At 32.3% G+C, this 17,131-nt stretch overlaps 2 protein-coding genes across 4 annotated transcripts in view; both read right to left on the bottom strand.

Annotated features, from left to right (window-relative positions):
* The window catches only part of LOC144858834 (uncharacterized), a 63,364-nt gene extending 62,157 nt beyond the window's left edge, over positions 1-1,207 (bottom strand). Inside the window, exon 1 of the mRNA XM_078714967.1 lies at positions 1,187-1,207. The gene's annotated coding sequence lies outside the window, so the exon portion shown is untranslated. The remainder of the gene's footprint in view (positions 1-1,186) is intronic.
* A 3,773-nt stretch (positions 1,208-4,980) lies between these two features.
* Positions 4,981-17,131, bottom strand: part of LOC144858803 (polyamine-transporting ATPase 13A3-like) — a 29,280-nt gene continuing 17,129 nt past the window's right edge. For 2 of the 3 annotated variants that reach the window (XM_078714917.1, XM_078714918.1), the window contains 17 exons: positions 16,960-17,016; positions 15,585-15,726; positions 15,081-15,194; positions 14,657-14,810; positions 14,396-14,516; positions 14,093-14,217; positions 13,577-13,773; positions 12,880-13,005; positions 12,628-12,707; positions 12,243-12,395; positions 11,065-11,161; positions 10,420-10,492; positions 9,887-10,037; positions 9,233-9,384; positions 8,844-8,944; positions 8,603-8,692; positions 4,981-8,154 (listed from right to left, as the gene is read on the bottom strand). In XM_078714917.1, coding sequence (XP_078571043.1) covers positions 7,966-8,154; positions 8,603-8,692; positions 8,844-8,944; positions 9,233-9,384; positions 9,887-10,037; positions 10,420-10,492; positions 11,065-11,161; positions 12,243-12,395; positions 12,628-12,707; positions 12,880-13,005; positions 13,577-13,773; positions 14,093-14,217; positions 14,396-14,516; positions 14,657-14,810; positions 15,081-15,194; positions 15,585-15,726; positions 16,960-17,016 — 2,122 coding nt within the window. In that variant the 3' untranslated portion in view covers positions 4,981-7,965. The remainder of the gene's footprint in view (positions 8,155-8,602; positions 8,693-8,843; positions 8,945-9,232; positions 9,385-9,886; positions 10,038-10,419; positions 10,493-11,064; positions 11,162-12,242; positions 12,396-12,627; positions 12,708-12,879; positions 13,006-13,576; positions 13,774-14,092; positions 14,218-14,395; positions 14,517-14,656; positions 14,811-15,080; positions 15,195-15,584; positions 15,727-16,959; positions 17,017-17,131) is intronic. The other variant, XM_078714919.1, reaches the window with a different exon arrangement.

Here is a 17,131-nt window from a genome sequence, read left to right as displayed (position 1 = left end):
AATCAGGTAATTAATTTAATATAAAGTGCGCATAATCAGTAATTACCAAACAACCAGGTGCACACATACAACGCAACAATTTTTGCTTCAGGTCAAAGATTAAAAATTATCGCATTTATCCGATAATTATTCGGTTTGAATGAGATAATTATCGGTAAACTTTTCTCGAATGGAATCGGTTTAACCCCGTTTCCACAGGCAGTTTATTGGTTAATTATCGGTTAATTTTGGCTGAAAAAACACGGGCTATGAAATCATAAGGGCAAGACATAAACGTAATCAAATAAATAATAATAATCTTATTGTATCTACAAAAATACATTTCTTTTCATGAAGTCAGAAATCAAAACATTAACACATATCTCCTCATTTTTTACTTCTACTGAATGGCGTGTTTTCTGCAACCGAGTAATATGACGAATCTTAACGATTATTAGTGAGGCCTACAGTAACAAGAATAATATAATTACAATTATCTGTTTGAAATTATACTTTTGTTAAACTGTAATCTTGAAAACTATTAAAGTCTTTGTTGAAAAAAATGTATTGCCTTATCATATTTTTAAATAGATATCGGTCTATATCCAAGATATATTTCAAGCCACCAGTGGTGTGTACTGCATGACGATTGGTGTGTACTACATGACGATTGGTGTGTACTGCATGATAAATGTGAACTGAAGGCAGAGGAGGCGTTCCATACATACTCCATTCCATACTAATACAGATCATTATAGGTGATGAATGTCAAATATAAGCATTGAATTCATACGAATACCAATGAACAACAATTAGTTTCATCTCCACCATACCCAAACCAGCCTGTATCTGTATCTGTATCATAGGCGTAATATAATGACACTTCGGTAGCACATCGCTATTATTCGTCTTCAAAAATCCCGCTTTATGTATGAGTGAAATGGAGAGACATTTAAAACACTCTTCTCTAATTGATATATCAATAGGATTGTTTACATTGAATGACCTATCTTACCTAGAGTAATTTGGTATTCCAGGTAGTTTTGAAACGGTAATGGCGGTCTCTATAATCAATGGCTACTTCGCTTACAGATTAAATTACGGACGTACGCTAAATAATTGATTGAAATGTGTCATATGTGGACATTGTAAAAAAATAATGATTATATAATTACAATGAAACTATAAAGGAACTTAAACTGTTTACCTTTTATACATCTGATGTACGTCTTAATTACGTTAACTGTCCTTCAACAACGTCAACAACAACAACAAAAAAATGCGGTCACGTGACTCTCGGTTGTATGCCTTATGAATTATTCATGATTCGAGAGATCACGCGCATGTATTAATCATTTCGTAAAAGGACAATTTAGCAATCAGCTGTTTCGAGCAAGCGTTAGGCAGTGGCCATATGCATTGACCTTTTTTTATGATTAATAATATTTGGCCACCATAATGGTAAAATGTACACTTCTTTTTTAATGCATTGAATGTAGGCTATTTTTATTTAAACACGTTTAATCAGCAGGTATAATTGAAGAATTAATTGTATATAGGGCTTGTTCAGATAACATTTACAGTATAAAACCGAAATCTCATTTTTTTATTATATTTTTAATTGGATAATCTAATTTCAAAATATATTTATACTGAAAAGATTCTGAATCCAATGGTGCAGAAATGTTGACATAATAGGTGGCGGTAGAGTATAATTGTGACGGTTTCGGTCACATGATTAATAACACCCTCAATATTATGATATGTTGGGCCAAACCTTTGCCGTAAAAATTATAGGTTCCTTTTGCATCCTTGATTTTGTTAAAAGAGCGAAAGAGACAATGAGATTAAGAAGATTTTGGAAAATTAGGTCCAAAGTTATGGATGTAATCCACACAAAAGTGTACGTTTAATCGTCGACATTTTAAAATATTTTCGAAACTCCCACTGTCTACACTCTGTGAATATGCACCACCTTCACTTTTTCAAATGACAAAAACAATTCCTTCTTATTTAACTTACGAATTATCTACGCGGTAAAAACTACTGTATAATGTTTACAAAAATGTAATTTCGAAACGTTACAGATAATTGGTTAAGCGATGACATTTCCTATTGGCTGTCTCTTTCTAAGAAGAATTTTTGCTTCTTCTCCATGACGTCATATTATGCGATTAAAAATCATCTATACAAAGTTGCTTACAAACCGTGTTGTTATTTTTATCAATTTCTAATAAGAAAAACGAAAAAAAGTAATTAAATAAGATTTCATTTACCGGTATTAGATGCGTATTCGAAGCATTTAGTTTGCCGATCAAGTTAACAGCCAGACTCTACTCTAAGTAAACAATAAATTAGTCATGCTTTACATACGTTGTGCGTGGGAGCATTGCAGTTACGTGATATTCGTTGTACCACGTGCCGACAGGTGGTATTGTATATGGTGTTACTTGTCTGAATTTCACATCATTATTTGTTTAACAATAAATTCTAACTATATATTTTATCGCATAACAAAACAAAATTGCAATAGGACAAATCAAAGTTTAGAGTTTTTAACAACAACATGCATTTGAATAATAATAAACTAAAAAAATGTGTATTAATCGGTTTCAGAAATACTACAATAACGGTATATATGTATACAACGGTGGCTTGAAAGCATGTTTTAAAATGTGCTTGGTAAATCGTGTCGCAACAAGTGAATGCATGGAGACTAAAACAGTATTTTGCAATTATAGTATAGCTATAATAATTATCTCTTCATTATGCTGATTTTTATCAAGAACATGAAGTGTTCATAATAGAAAATACTCTATAAAATAATCGTCACTATTTTTATCTTGAGCCCCATAATGTTAATCAAGGTTGGTGAACTTTACCAATTAGTTGCACATCAACTTAAATACAGTGTGGATGCCATCCCTTGTCTACGTTTTAAATGTATAGTTGTTAGATAATTGAATACTATACACTCATGAAACATGTACATGACGTTCACATGCTAAATATAGAAGTAGTCTGTTATAATCCGGGATATCTCGTTGCATAGTTTCGTTGAAGAAACCAATGACCTGTTAATTATTAAACCCAAAACAATTAAAACATACTCAAGAACAAGGTTTTGTTTTAATTTGTTTTTCGTTTGGTGTCTCATCTCAAAATAGTAGAAATAATTATACCGGTCAGATAGATATCGTTTACCTAACCATGAACGTCGAACATAGTATACCCATTACATGGCTATAGATAAACACATAAAGGAAAATTAAGCGTGAATTACTGGTGATCAATTCACAAATTGCTGTGTTGCTGTGAAAGTGGTAACTGTAAAGCGTCTGTTAAATTGCTAGTAGTTACTATGGAAAAACACAAGTGGATAAAAAATGGAATACGAACTTGCCCATCAGCTAGTTATCTCGACCGAAGGTCGAATCAAGCCCGACGACGAAACTCCGCCGAGCAATCGAATCTTGAAACACAAATAAACAAGTTGCAAGCTAATGAGGATGAAGTTCTTCGCAATATAAATAGAAATAGGTACAATTTACGAAACTCATTGGTGAATACAAACACGTTTTGTACGCCAGAACCAACAATGAATGGCAAGAAATCTCCAAAAGTGAAACGAGCGTCTACGCCAATGCCAGGATTTATAAGCGACAGTATGAGAGGAACAACAAGTACTCAATTATTGGATGTTAAACATATCAAGGAGTTGAGAAGGCATAGTGAAGGAGACATTCAAAGCTCAATTGCTCGCTTTCAAGAAGGATTTAAATCATCTAAACGCGGATCGTGTGTACTTCCCGCCATCAATCAGGGAGGTCTTCTAAGGGCAGCGTGTGCGGATATAACACGAAGAAAATCACTAAACGAAATCGAAGATTATACTTTTGATTCCAAAAGTGTAAACTGTGACTCTCCAGTTTGTTTAGAATTGGAAGGAAATGTGAGGAAAGATAAGCTACTTATTGAGTCTAGTTCAGATGATGAGTCGGATTATTCAATGCCAAAGAACCTTCCACCAACGCCTACTCCTTCCATCCTGGTGAGCTGCGATGGAAGGGTAATTCAGACAAACATAAACAGAAGAACGCCGAGTCCATTACCTTTGAGACGAAACGGATGGTCATCGACTACAGATCTAACCGAGGATGACGATGAAAATACATCGTCAGTAGATAGTAAATTATACCCGCCGTATGTTGGGAAATCAAGCCAATTGATGACGGATTGGCGAATGCAGAAGCCACTGAGAGAAGCCCGAAAGCGTGTCAATTCGTTGTCACCGGCAAGCTTTTCTAAAATATCTCAACAAAGGAGACGATCTGCAGAGGAGTATGAGATCTGTAAGGGAAAGCAAAATTTGATAAACACAATGTTCAGTACCGAAAGAAGAAAAAGCGATGTTGCGTTGAGATCCAGAATAGACGAGTTCTTAAAGAAGTCGTGTGTGATTTCTGACAGAAATGGCCATCAATAACAATTAAAATAGTAATATTTAACTATTTATCTAACACCGATTTCGTTAATTATTTACCTTAGAAAATGTAATTTAAAGAAGAAAGTAGTCTTTCTGAAGACCGTTGACTTTCTGAAGACTGTTTTATTTGTGTTAGGTCTAAATTCAATATATTCATTTATCTTTAATATTGATATGAAAACGAAAGAAATAGGCCTACAAATCAATCTAACAAAATAGAGGTGTATACGGGTTCCAGTACATATCTAAAGATAATGAACAAAAAAGGAAAATAACTTTTTTTAATATCTTTTTGATGAATATAAACTGTGGATACATAATTTTTGAAAGGGTCTGGTGTTTAAAATAGTAAATTAACTACTGACATTACAGTAGGTCTTCACTTTTTTTTCTTCTGAAATTTAAGACGGAAGAGTGATTTGAATCCGCAAATGATCCAACGTATACATAATACCGATTGTTAAGCATGTAACACTTGTTTAAATAAACTATAAAAAACACACATTTGGAATTAATCTATTTTTATTTCTAATTGTTATTATCATTCTTTCTACTCATTTAACATATGATTTATACAACATAATCAAGGTGTGCAGGTAATTATTAAGTAGTATAATTAATTCATTATATTATCCTTTATAATAATAGAAACCACGACAAAGTCACTATTTACTTTATCATTCACTGATTCCTGTATCTACTATAATATTAATATACACACAACATTCAGAATTTATAGCAAACTAAAATGCGCATGCGCGATTAGTTGGCAAAGCTATGTATAGAGGCCTATCGTTGTCTACAAACATGATCTATACTATGCACAATTAAGTTTAAAAAAATGAAGCTTACATGTTGCATTTTGTCAAATAAGGTTTACTTTCAAGCTGCAATACACATTTGTATCTTTATTAAGAATTACACATAAGTTAAAACACGTAGCATATTACAATGTTATCCGTATTAAAATGTACCTACATTATTACATTTTTACATTGCTTGTATGAAAACGAAACTTGTAGGCCTACTTCCAAACATACCATTTAAAGGAAAATCTTCAGTTGGGTCCACCGAAACTATGGTTTCTAATTGGAGAGAGTATTTAATTTGAGGGAGTGGCGTATGGTAAAAAACGATCACCCGGGGCCACAGTACAATGCATTTAATTGGAAGGAGCAGCTAATGGTACAGGATAGGCGATCATCCAGGGCCACGGTACAGCGGTCGTTAATTGGAGGGATTCTTTTTGGAGGTAGACTTTAATTGGAGGTGTCTTTAATTGATACGTGTATACTAATTCATATTAATGTTACGGTTTGGAGGAAGAGGTATTTTATGTAATCACTAATAATATTATGACTTTTCGATAAGCCATTGTACATGTTTCGTATATTAATTGTATTTTTATTCCATGACATTGAAACGTTAAGCACGTAGTCATCGCCCACGGTTATCAATTGTTTTTATTATGACCATTCTTCTATGATAAAAAAAAACATTGAATTTCAATTAATATGCTTTTTGGCAAGCACATTCATGCATTTTCATTTTAAACTAAAAATACTACTAATTCTCATATGCAATGTGCGTAATATAACAGTTTAGTAAGCAATTCACGTCTTTTTCAGGAAGATGTCAAAAGGACAATTTCCAAGAACGATGTACCTTTTTAAAACTGCTTAGGACACCATAAACTGTGTCAAAATATATAAAACAAAGTGTCATCTTAATCTAATTTATAATAAAAAACAGAATATTTTATTTAGTTTTGTGAGGGACAAATTAAACATAAACGTAAGTTTACGTGCGCTTTCAAGCAATCATAATAATATACCTGTAACGTTTTTAATCTATTCGTTCAGTGTCGACGCATTTCACCAACGGGTCGGACGCGTTTCACCAACGGGTCGGACGCTTTTAACTTGACATGTTTTTTTTATCTCCGTTGTGTCGTGTACCGTTTCTAATATCTATATAGGCCTACATGCACTAAACCTAAATTAAACCTAAGGTAACAAACCCACTTATTGCTTTTCTCAAAATACACGTTCATCGAGTTTCTGTCTTTTGACCGCAAAAGCCGATGACAGAAAAAAAGTCACTAAAAACCTGCATTACATAACTACACATTATATAAAACACTGACATAAGTAATTAAAATGTAATTTAGCGGGAAAATGAAAATATCTGTTTATTTCAAGATATAAACACATGCAGGAGCAAATTAAACGTTACATGAAAGTTAATTAAATTACATAATTTTAGTCTCACTGGGGTTTTACAAAACTAATGTAAACGTATACGTAATATGACAGCTATAGGATTTATAACATTTTAACACATATTCTCAATATTAATTTTTTATATTAACGTTTATTCTAGTTTACTAACTGACAAGTAATAATTCATTGTTGGCGAAATCTATTTCAGTAAAAATCTGCTGTATAAATTAACAACACCCGAAGTATTTATAGGTTTAGTTATTATTCAACTAAAATTCTAATTTTATACTCATGAATAAATGCCACATCCTTATGAAAAGAGATATTTTAATACCTCTTTTTATAATTGTGCAGAATAAAAGCCAAATGCCATTATTCAGTGGCGCTATGGTCTCATGCTACTTGCTCGGCGCATGAAGCACACAAAACATTTCAACAGTTTGAACCATTCAGATTTGGTTTCAACAACTGAAGTCACAGTCCACACAAACTATGAATATCTAATTTCGAAAATAGTGTAGCTAAATATAATCCATGCCTAAATAGTATTTAAATTCACAGGTATAATTATGCGAATACCGCTAAAAAAGCATTGCTCTTTCGTTCCTATGCATCATAAGATCATACTAAAATTAAAAGGAATGTAGGCCTAAACAAAACACCAAGTCCTACTACACATTATGATACAAAACGTTTTCATTTATATACAATTCCTGATAATAGTGAGATATCTAAAATCAATATAAATACAAATTTGGAATTAAGGTTTAATTTTATTTTCGATTACAGAGTTTATTTAAAAAACACCCGCATGTTAATTAAAACGCCGTCTAATTTGTTACATTTGACTAAAATGGCGAACAACTAGAACACAAAGGAGGAAGGAGGACATTATATACAACAGATGCCGTTTGTAACAATTGAATAAAGACAACGTGATCTTCCATATTATACATACGTTTATACAGATCTCATTAGTATAACTTTCTCCTAATGGCATGTCATGTTAACTGCGCACAGAAGGAAAGAGTATACTATGCCTACATAACATTGAAATTTGCCATTCCGCATGTTTTACTTACGACATTGTAGTTACCGCCTGTTCCAGAAATACAGCCATAACAAAAACATATTTTTCTTAGTCAGTAATAGGCCTACGCATTTACCTTAGGTGTAGATGTTATAATGGTCATTACTGTAATATGATAAGTGTGTGGTAGGCTAATACATGTATTTTGATACCGTACTGATATGCATTTTGCAGGTGTATTAACTCTATCAGAGTTGGCTTTCTGTTTCTTTACGCATACTACTTGTACGAGCTCTTGGTCGATATGTAACCGTAGGCCAAGCTGGCTCTTCCTTTCTTATTTCCTGATGCATCACGGAGTGAGCATTATCGTCGCTGCCGTGTAAACTCTTGCAAGTAAACATGCGCTTGGACAGTTTACTTCCTTTAACATACACCTACGTAAAAAAGTACGAATACGCATACAAAAATGTATTCATCAAAAGATAAATAACAGTACAATAATAAAAGAAAAGGAGTGAATAAATTTTACATTTTGTAAAAACACGTTGGTAAAGTACGGAAATAAATTATGGTCTCATAAAGCCTAGGCCTACCTATAGGAAGAGTGATACTTAATTATTTCATCTCATTTGTATCATTCTATACAAGCCTGCAGCCCTAATAATATTTAAGAAACGTTAAAAATGCACTTTTTAAGATAGCATTTGAAAGGTGTATGCTGTCGCATTAGTCACTAGCATTCATTGTTGTAATGGTTTATTTTGTTTTCATTTAAACATTGCCACCTCTTCGAATCATACAGCTGTTTCGACACTGTTGATACATAAAATGATGGCGCTATTAATTGGAAACATTAATATCTCTTAGTTTTTCAGCACCTACCTCCAATACTGTTGCAAGGATAAAGTAAAATATTACGATTCCAAGAATAATGAACTGGAAATACAGGTGATCATATGACAGCTCTATCATCTGCCAAGTCAATAATAATACTGGTAGTTAAAGATAATTTATTTGAAAAAAAGATTATGTTATTCAAAGTCACAGCTATGTAAATTATCAGTACAAATTTTAAACATCGAAATTAATATTGTTTAAAAAATACTTCATAATGTAAACTTACTTGAAAGAATTCCCTGATATTATCAGCCCACTCAGCGCCAGGTAAAAACAGAAGAAATATGGTAAAAAGTGTCATTACAATTAGACTAATCGTAAAAAGAACTGAAAAATAAAAAAAGAATGAAAAAAATATTACCACAACATTATTAAAACATTTGTATCCAGGGTAGTCACATGACTCCAGATAAAACCAGTCTCAACCTGTTTGAACGGTTCAAACGGGTTGAGACTGGTTTTATTTGGAGTTATGTAATGTAACAAGATTATCATCATCATGAAAAGAGTTGCAATTAGTTTTGAATTTGAACAGGGTATAAATCATAATAAACCGTTGAAGGCGCTAATTTTCCACTGTAAGAATTATTATTCATTTCAAGTGATTCTACTTACGGTTTGTGTATATCGGTGCCCTAAACGGAGGCCCTTTGGAAAACAGGAATGCAGCTATGATGTATTGGAAAGCAGACACGAGGAACACAGTTGTGCTCTCGTAGCCTTTCGTGTTTGCAACTTTAGTTTTGTCCACAACCAATGGTACGAACCTGAGACAAATTCAAATGATATACAAATAAAATATTGTCCTGACGATTTTAATGAGCAAAAGAACATTACATTGTTTTTAAGAGTTGTACCTTTGACCGACATCACTTAAGCATGGGATCATCAAAATACCACCAAACTTAATTTTGATTGGTTAGACTTTCAGGTAGGGCTGAGAGATTCGCGCCTGCTGGATCGGTACACAATCTGTTACTCTACAGTGTACCACTCTTTCTGCTGGTCGAAAAAACTCTTTAGGTGAAATGGGTTCTTTCAAACACTACGAGTCCCACTGGCTACATCTTTACCAGGGTCATGATATCTCATATTATTATAGTTATCTGGAATTTCCCATGACTAAAACAGTGCCATTGTCTAAGCCTCATATAGCCTAGAAAATTATTTTTTTAGTCAGCATGGATTTATTTTAATTCCCATCATGTAGGCCTTATTGGCAAGTTGCCTAATGTTGGATGTGGACAGGTAAATGTAAACATAACTTACCATGGCTGGGCTTTGACGATAAGATAACTTCCTACTTGGAATACAAGTTGAAGAATTACGTGACCAATCAACGAAAATAGCATAGCGGGCTCCATTAAGCCACTCTGCGGTCGTTTGGATACTATCTTCGGAAAAGCTTCATTTCTGGCAACTTTAAGATAAGATAAATGTATGATAACACAGTAAATAACCTTCTGAAAAAACTTGAAGGAATTGTCCAAACCTATGTTTTCTTTGTATACACGTTGGAAACAGATACTTAAAATCTATTTTTATTTGTTAATTGTGTTTACGTGTTTATTAGTATTATTAATTTCATGCTCGGTTAATTTCTTTAGTTTATCATTAGCAAGTCGGTGTACGTATATAACTTCATAATTATGTTGCAGCCAATATCAAAGAATGTCATCATTATCCATGCAATTCGATCATATAATTTCATTTTGATTAGAGTTGCAACAGGCTGAGTCGTATGCAGTATACTTGTAACCTCATGACATATTTTATGTAAATGATGGTTAAGTTGTACTTACTCAAAAGTGCTACTATAGAAGTGATAGCTACATCCCAGTACATAAACATCCAATCACTTGGAAACGAATCGATCTTTGAAAAGTAAGAACATCGTCATCATTGTGTTACATTTTAACTTACTACCGTGTTAATTACTACTAAGAATGTCAATAGCGAACTTAAATTAGTATACAATGTGACAATTTATTTCCCTGAAATATGCACAAGCCATAGTACGCGTTTTTAGAAATTGAGTTTTTGAGAAAAGAAAGATACGGATCATGATTTAAACTAAGGTTCGTGTGCAAGGTTATCAACCACAATTGTACAACTTAATGTCAGATCGTGTTATTTTCTGGCACTTACTATATACTGTGAAACGTTCTTTCCGATTAATCTAACATTGAATTATTTATGTATTACATAATGTACACCATGTGTCAATATAGAAACGGTTTAGATAAACCACGGCGAAATTGAAACTTAATATTTATCACTAAAACAAAAAACAGACGATAATTTTCAGTAAATTATCATTAAATATTAATATTTTCAGATTGAAGCAGCAGATGTTTTGCAAAAATTAATAAACACAATATTAATTTGATTTTATAATATGTATATTAAATATATATTTAGATTTATTATCTAAACAATAAATTTACCGTGTTTAAAATCAATACGGTCGTATACTGAATCATACTATACAGGGCCATATATTTGAATACACCGAATGACGTCACTAACGCTGCTCTTCCTTCTCTGAAATGAAATAAATTAAATGATATTGTAAGACCAACAGACAGATATATTTGTTTTTAAATGTTCAGACTAATTTAAAGGTAGATTTATATATTGTGTGATGAATTTTCTATATGTATCTGAAGTTTATAACACAAAAACAAGAAGCTAGACTAATTGACGCTACTTCTCTGAGTGTTACTGTATTTATATTTTTTATTTATATTAAAATAATCGCTAACATAAACTTTTAAAGTAATATTTATTATCTAGATATGTACATCTGGGTTTTTTTTACTGTTAAGAAATACAAAAATATATTTTTAAAATGTTTGTTTTATTTTTGTTTTTTTTCTCCTCCTTAACTTGTATAAAACAGTATTTCATTATTTCTTTTTAATAATTTTGTTCAAAGGGTTTTCCGCACTACAGAAAATAAAATGTTCTCCGTAAGATCTCTGCAATATTGTATTTAATAAATGTAAATATATATTGCTGAATAAATGTGACAACAATATTTTTGAAAAACGTTGCTTAAAGTAAATTGGTATAGAAATGACAATGAACGAGGTATGGTATCATGGAAACTTACAATATCACGGCTTCCACAGATTTTAAAATTGATTCCTACGACTTTCAGCATTTAAATTAAAGTGTAATCTTTTTTTTTTCTTAAGAAACTGTTATATACTACAGCAACTGTTCAATTCAGATGTTGACCTAAATAGTAATAACCTGTACGGATTGCACGTCATTACGTTTAAATTACGAGTAAAATGTGTTCATAAATAAACCATCTACGTCATTAAATTAAACCTTTGTCTGCATATATGTTAATATTGCTTGTAGATTATTGAGATTTAGAAAAAACTCTGAATGAAGCGCTGTAATTCTTTAAAATATTATATAATATTTGTAAATATAGACATAATATATATATGTGTCTGCACAAAAAAAAACAATGCAAGAATATGAAGTTTTTTATTATTTAACATATTTGTATACATCAGATGCCCCGGTGTCCCCTTAAAGAAGTGCTACTGTAGGTCTTCAATAAGCAAATGATCAGTATACAGTACGTATGTAATAATTGGTTACGTACTTGATAAGCGTAGGTACACAACTGATGTTTGGTGTCTTTGATGTAAAAGGTGATGCAACCGAAGCCTCTGCTTCAGACAACGATATCCCAGCATGAGCCATCTTGAGGGCGCCACAGTCGTTAGCTCCATCACCACACATACCAACAATGTAACTACAAAATAATGGGTTTTTTTTAATGATTTTCATTTAGGAAGGAAAGAGAGGCAGACATTATCTTCAATTCATTACTTAATCTATCAATCATCATTGCACTGGTATTACTAAAATTTAGGAAACGCGCAGTAAAAATCATAATAATGACAATTTTTAACCAAGATAGAAAATTCTTTCTTTTATTGATATGCCGTAAGTAAACCAATGTTTAAAAACTATACTAAACTTACTCGAGCTTTTGCAGAGCCTCGACTAATTGAGTTTTTTGATCCGGAGACATACGTGCAAACACACATCCCTTCAATGCAACCTTTGCGGGGGGAAATAACAATAGTAGACAGAAAATAATTAAGAAATGTAGGGTTATAATTGATACTTTCTATTTTTGGTGGAGTTTATTTACAGAATGTTACTAAATATGCTTCAGTCACAATTAAAATGCGTATTAATCAATTCATTTTTGTTTACAATAACGTTCTTACCCTCGGTAATAATTCTGGGAAATGCTCATGTATAGCAGCAAATGATTTTCCATCAACAATGAAGTGATATCCATCATCGGTTGAAGAATCGTTTTCACATATTGTAATGGCAATGTTTTCGTTAGACTAGACGTAAGAGATTGTAAAAAGAAAGAAAAACAAAACAAAACAACTTTAGGATTTTTCTGTAATCATGAAGAAAATAAATTGAATTCATCAATGCTTTAACTTTGTCAGAAAGATAAATATTCTAAACAAAACAAAAACATGTGTAAAAGAAATACTTTAATCACAAAATAGAAAATATTACAATAGAGGGCGGTCTACATCCGGTTTTAGTTTATACTTTTAAATAGAGGACAGGTTACACAATGCTTCAGTTCAACCACTTTTCCATAAATGTATGCAACTTTTTCTTTCATTGAAAGGGAATATATGTGACAGGTTCTCCATATTATTCTTCTTATTTTAATTTTCAGTTGAAAATACATGAATATTAGTTATCATGTTTGGTATTTACAGTAGATAAACTGATTTTCAAACTAGTGACGAGTAATTAAATCTTATTTTATTTTGAAAAAGAAAGTTAATCTTGCATTTGGATCTTGAGTGATACTTTAAGAACGCTATTATACGTCAAACGGTTTCATGAATATACTTTTTCTGAATACGATCTATATTAATAAATACTACCTACCTCAATACGACTGTTTGTTTCAACTGATGCACTGTGTGCAGGACTAGGCTTTGATGTATCGTGGACAGGATAGTAGGCAATTGTAGCCTTTTCACCCGGTTTCGACGGTGGCTTAGCCTCGATTTCAAGGATCTTATCATTTCGGTTTATCATGCCACATTTCTTTGCAACACTAAGTGCAGTAAGTTTGTTATCACCTTTGATATAAATAATGTAAGAATAATCAAACATAGACGTATTTTCCACATGGTAAAAATAAATATACTTATTATCATCCTTAAGCTTAACTGAAAATTGAGGGATTTCGGACCCACTTCAGTCAGCAGTACAGCGCCTACACAGATCTGCACAATAGTGTAACAAGTTCTTTAACGTGCACAAATTCTGCCTTATTATCATCATTCCTGTTGGCCTATATATTATTATTTTTCACCATCCATGCACTCAAATTGACAGATGTAACTGAAAGTAATATTAAACTATTTGTATAAATGTATTATTTATCAAAAGACTTACCAGTTACCATAATGGTTCTGATATTGGCGTCGTTTAGTTCGTGAATGACTGGGGTAGTTTCAGGTTTTAATGTATTCTGCATTATAAGTAGTCCAAGAAATCGCAATTGACACTCAACTTTGTCTCTGTACAGTAAACATGAGAAAACAACTGTGTTTAATCAAATAGATGACAGAAAACAAAAACAATATTTAGTCAAAAAGATAACATGTTTAGAAATTGTTAGGAATTGTACCTATATTAAAAATAATTCGCACTATGGTGATGACAATCATGATAATAAAAGTAATAGTGTTAGGCTACCTTTGCAGATTCTGTAGTTTTTCCCATGGTAGTCTTTCACCCAGCGGTCTCCATGCTAACGCTAAAACGCGTAATCCATGATAGGTGTGTTCTCTGAGAACGGCATAAAAATCTTCTGGAACTAATTTGGAAAGAACAAAAATAAAATAATAGTTATTTTTGTGTTTGTTATTTTTAAATTGTATATCAAAAGCAGTTTAGCTTTGTTACTGTCATTTGCGGTTCTTAAAAAATATGAAAGTGAATGAATCCTAGATTTACCAGTGTTTGGATCGCTGAGGGAAGCTATCATTTCAGGAGCGCCTTTGACATAAACTTCCATGTCTGGGGAACCAGCCTTCTGTGTTATGACACTCATTCTTTGAAGATCGGAAGCAAATGGAAATTGTCGAACAATGCCGATTTCCTTAATTCCCTACGTAAGAAGAAAGAATATCATTTTAGTAATTAAAAATCTATTTCGACAAAATTCGTACTTTAAAAATGTCTCAATTTAGTAATATAAGAGGATTGTCATTCCAGTGCAATTGTTAGAATTGTCGAAACGTGATTGCGCCCTCAATCGTTCATTTGATAATTAACTGTGATTTATGGTACTTGTGTTTATTTATTTTTTATTTTGTTTCTGTTAATTTGTGTTGGTGTTGATTCTCGAATTTGTCTATTATTTTTTATTGTATCTTACATCTTTTTCCCATGGTGTAACGCTTCCATTGAGCTGATGTGCTGGAGGTCTGACGATTGTGTGAACAGGAATAGAGAAACCCGTGTCATCGTCCTCTGACGCATCTTCAAGATGCTGAAATATAATACAATACAATATACAACTTCTTGTTAATTGTTGATAATATACCGTATATAAATAATAATTAATATAAATATATAATTTTTTTTTAATAGGTATTCTCAGAACACATTGAATCAATCAAACATTAATCCGTGCATTATTACTATTTGATAGTTTTGTTTTGTCAATTTCAAAGATGAATCAAAAACTAAATAGCGGCACGGAATATATTTCACCTGTTTAGTCTCAGACAAAGACTTTTTTGTACATTGCCGTCAATATTCTTAATATCCAATTCTCGTTTCTGGGGAACATACTATTTTTCAGAAGTGTTTACAATCCCGACGGTTTATCGATTCAATAGATATTTCCGGAATTATGTTTTATGCAGCTGAAGCTTACCCACTGGACAGCTTGAAACATCTGTAGATCTAGAGGGTCCCCGTGAAGTTTTCCGTCTATCCTAGTCAGTGAATGACTTGTAGCCATCGCAACGACAAACGGTCCAAACGGAAGCCTGGTGGCGTCCTCAATCATCATAAAGCTATTATTTGATTTACAAACAAATAAAATGTTAACGGATTTGTATTGTATTGTATTTATAAAGTATATAAACACAAGTTAACAACCTGTTTCAATTCAAAAGACAGGCTTATATGAATTGTTATAAATCCGTACTGTACTACTACACCCCGTAAGCTCCTAGTTCATTTAATAAAGAATGTGCATGTGTTTACTAACAATTTAAAAATTCAATCAAGATTATTCTGTGTAGGCCTACAATGGAGAGAAATGATGAACCGTGATGACGTAATTTTGTTAACCTACTTTAGCGGAAGATGCCAGGCCTAGCCGATCCTCCACTATTTTCTAATCTACCATTAATGGAGTACATCCCCCCCCCCACCCCCCAAATTTAACTTAAAACTTAAGTTTAAAAGATGTTATACTCAAATAGTTGTTGTTCGCCATTTAAATCTATTATCATTCGTGTTGAAAACAAGCTGATCATTATAAACAACATGCAATGTACAGCCACGTCGGGATACATCAAAAGAATATCATGCAGGTGCAAACACTAGATTAGTGGAAAGGTAGGCCCGAAAACATAACTTGTTATGCTGATCTATTGCAAGGCACGCCTAAGGTGTTGTAATCATGTCGTGTTTTTATATCTAATTATAATGAGTTTATTTCACTGATTTAAAAAAGTGTTAAAATATATTCTTAAATGTGCAATATATTTAAAAATTGCGAGTGTATTTTACTGGCTTAGTCCTAAATAAGTGTTAATATATTCTTCAGTGTATAGGCTACTATTATATTAAAACAATAAGAGTGTAATTTACTAACTTAAAAATGTGCTAATATATTCTTCAGTGTAAAATATTATACGTTCAGGGTTTAAATAATAAATAAAACAGATGCTTTTTTTGGTTTTTTTTTATCAACGGGTCTATCAACAAATTTGGAAGAGATTTACGGACCGGGCAGCAAAAAATAATCTCCATGCAGGCAAAGAGATGGGCGATGTGTATTTGGGGTAAATTGGTCAAATGAATGAAATATTATTTTTAATCAAGCTAAATCCAGTACAAAGACACACGCAAATTGGTAAGATGATTAAGTTTATTTTTTATATTGTTTTTTCAATTCTTATTTGACAAGGGACGTTTCGCATGCACAGTTTTGCCGATCTTTATTTAAGAGGTGCAATGGATGCGTTTAAAGTATGATATAATGCCTAGTAGGCTTACCTTTAAAATGTTATACCAACCTTGTGTTATCAATGTTGAGGTTTACATCACCATGATTTCGGAAATAGTTCATAAGACTATTGATACATCGGAAAGAAAGCAAAAGTACAGACATACGTACTGTAGCATGCATGAAATAATATTCATCAATTATGCAAATTATTGCTTATGAATATTAATCAACTTACACCT

This window comes from Antedon bifida, chromosome 2 (assembly GCF_963402885.1).
Source record: "Antedon bifida chromosome 2, ecAntBifi1.1, whole genome shotgun sequence".
Lineage (NCBI taxonomy): Eukaryota > Metazoa > Echinodermata > Crinoidea > Comatulida > Antedonidae > Antedon > Antedon bifida.
This window is presented reverse-complemented; position numbering and strand designations above follow the sequence as displayed.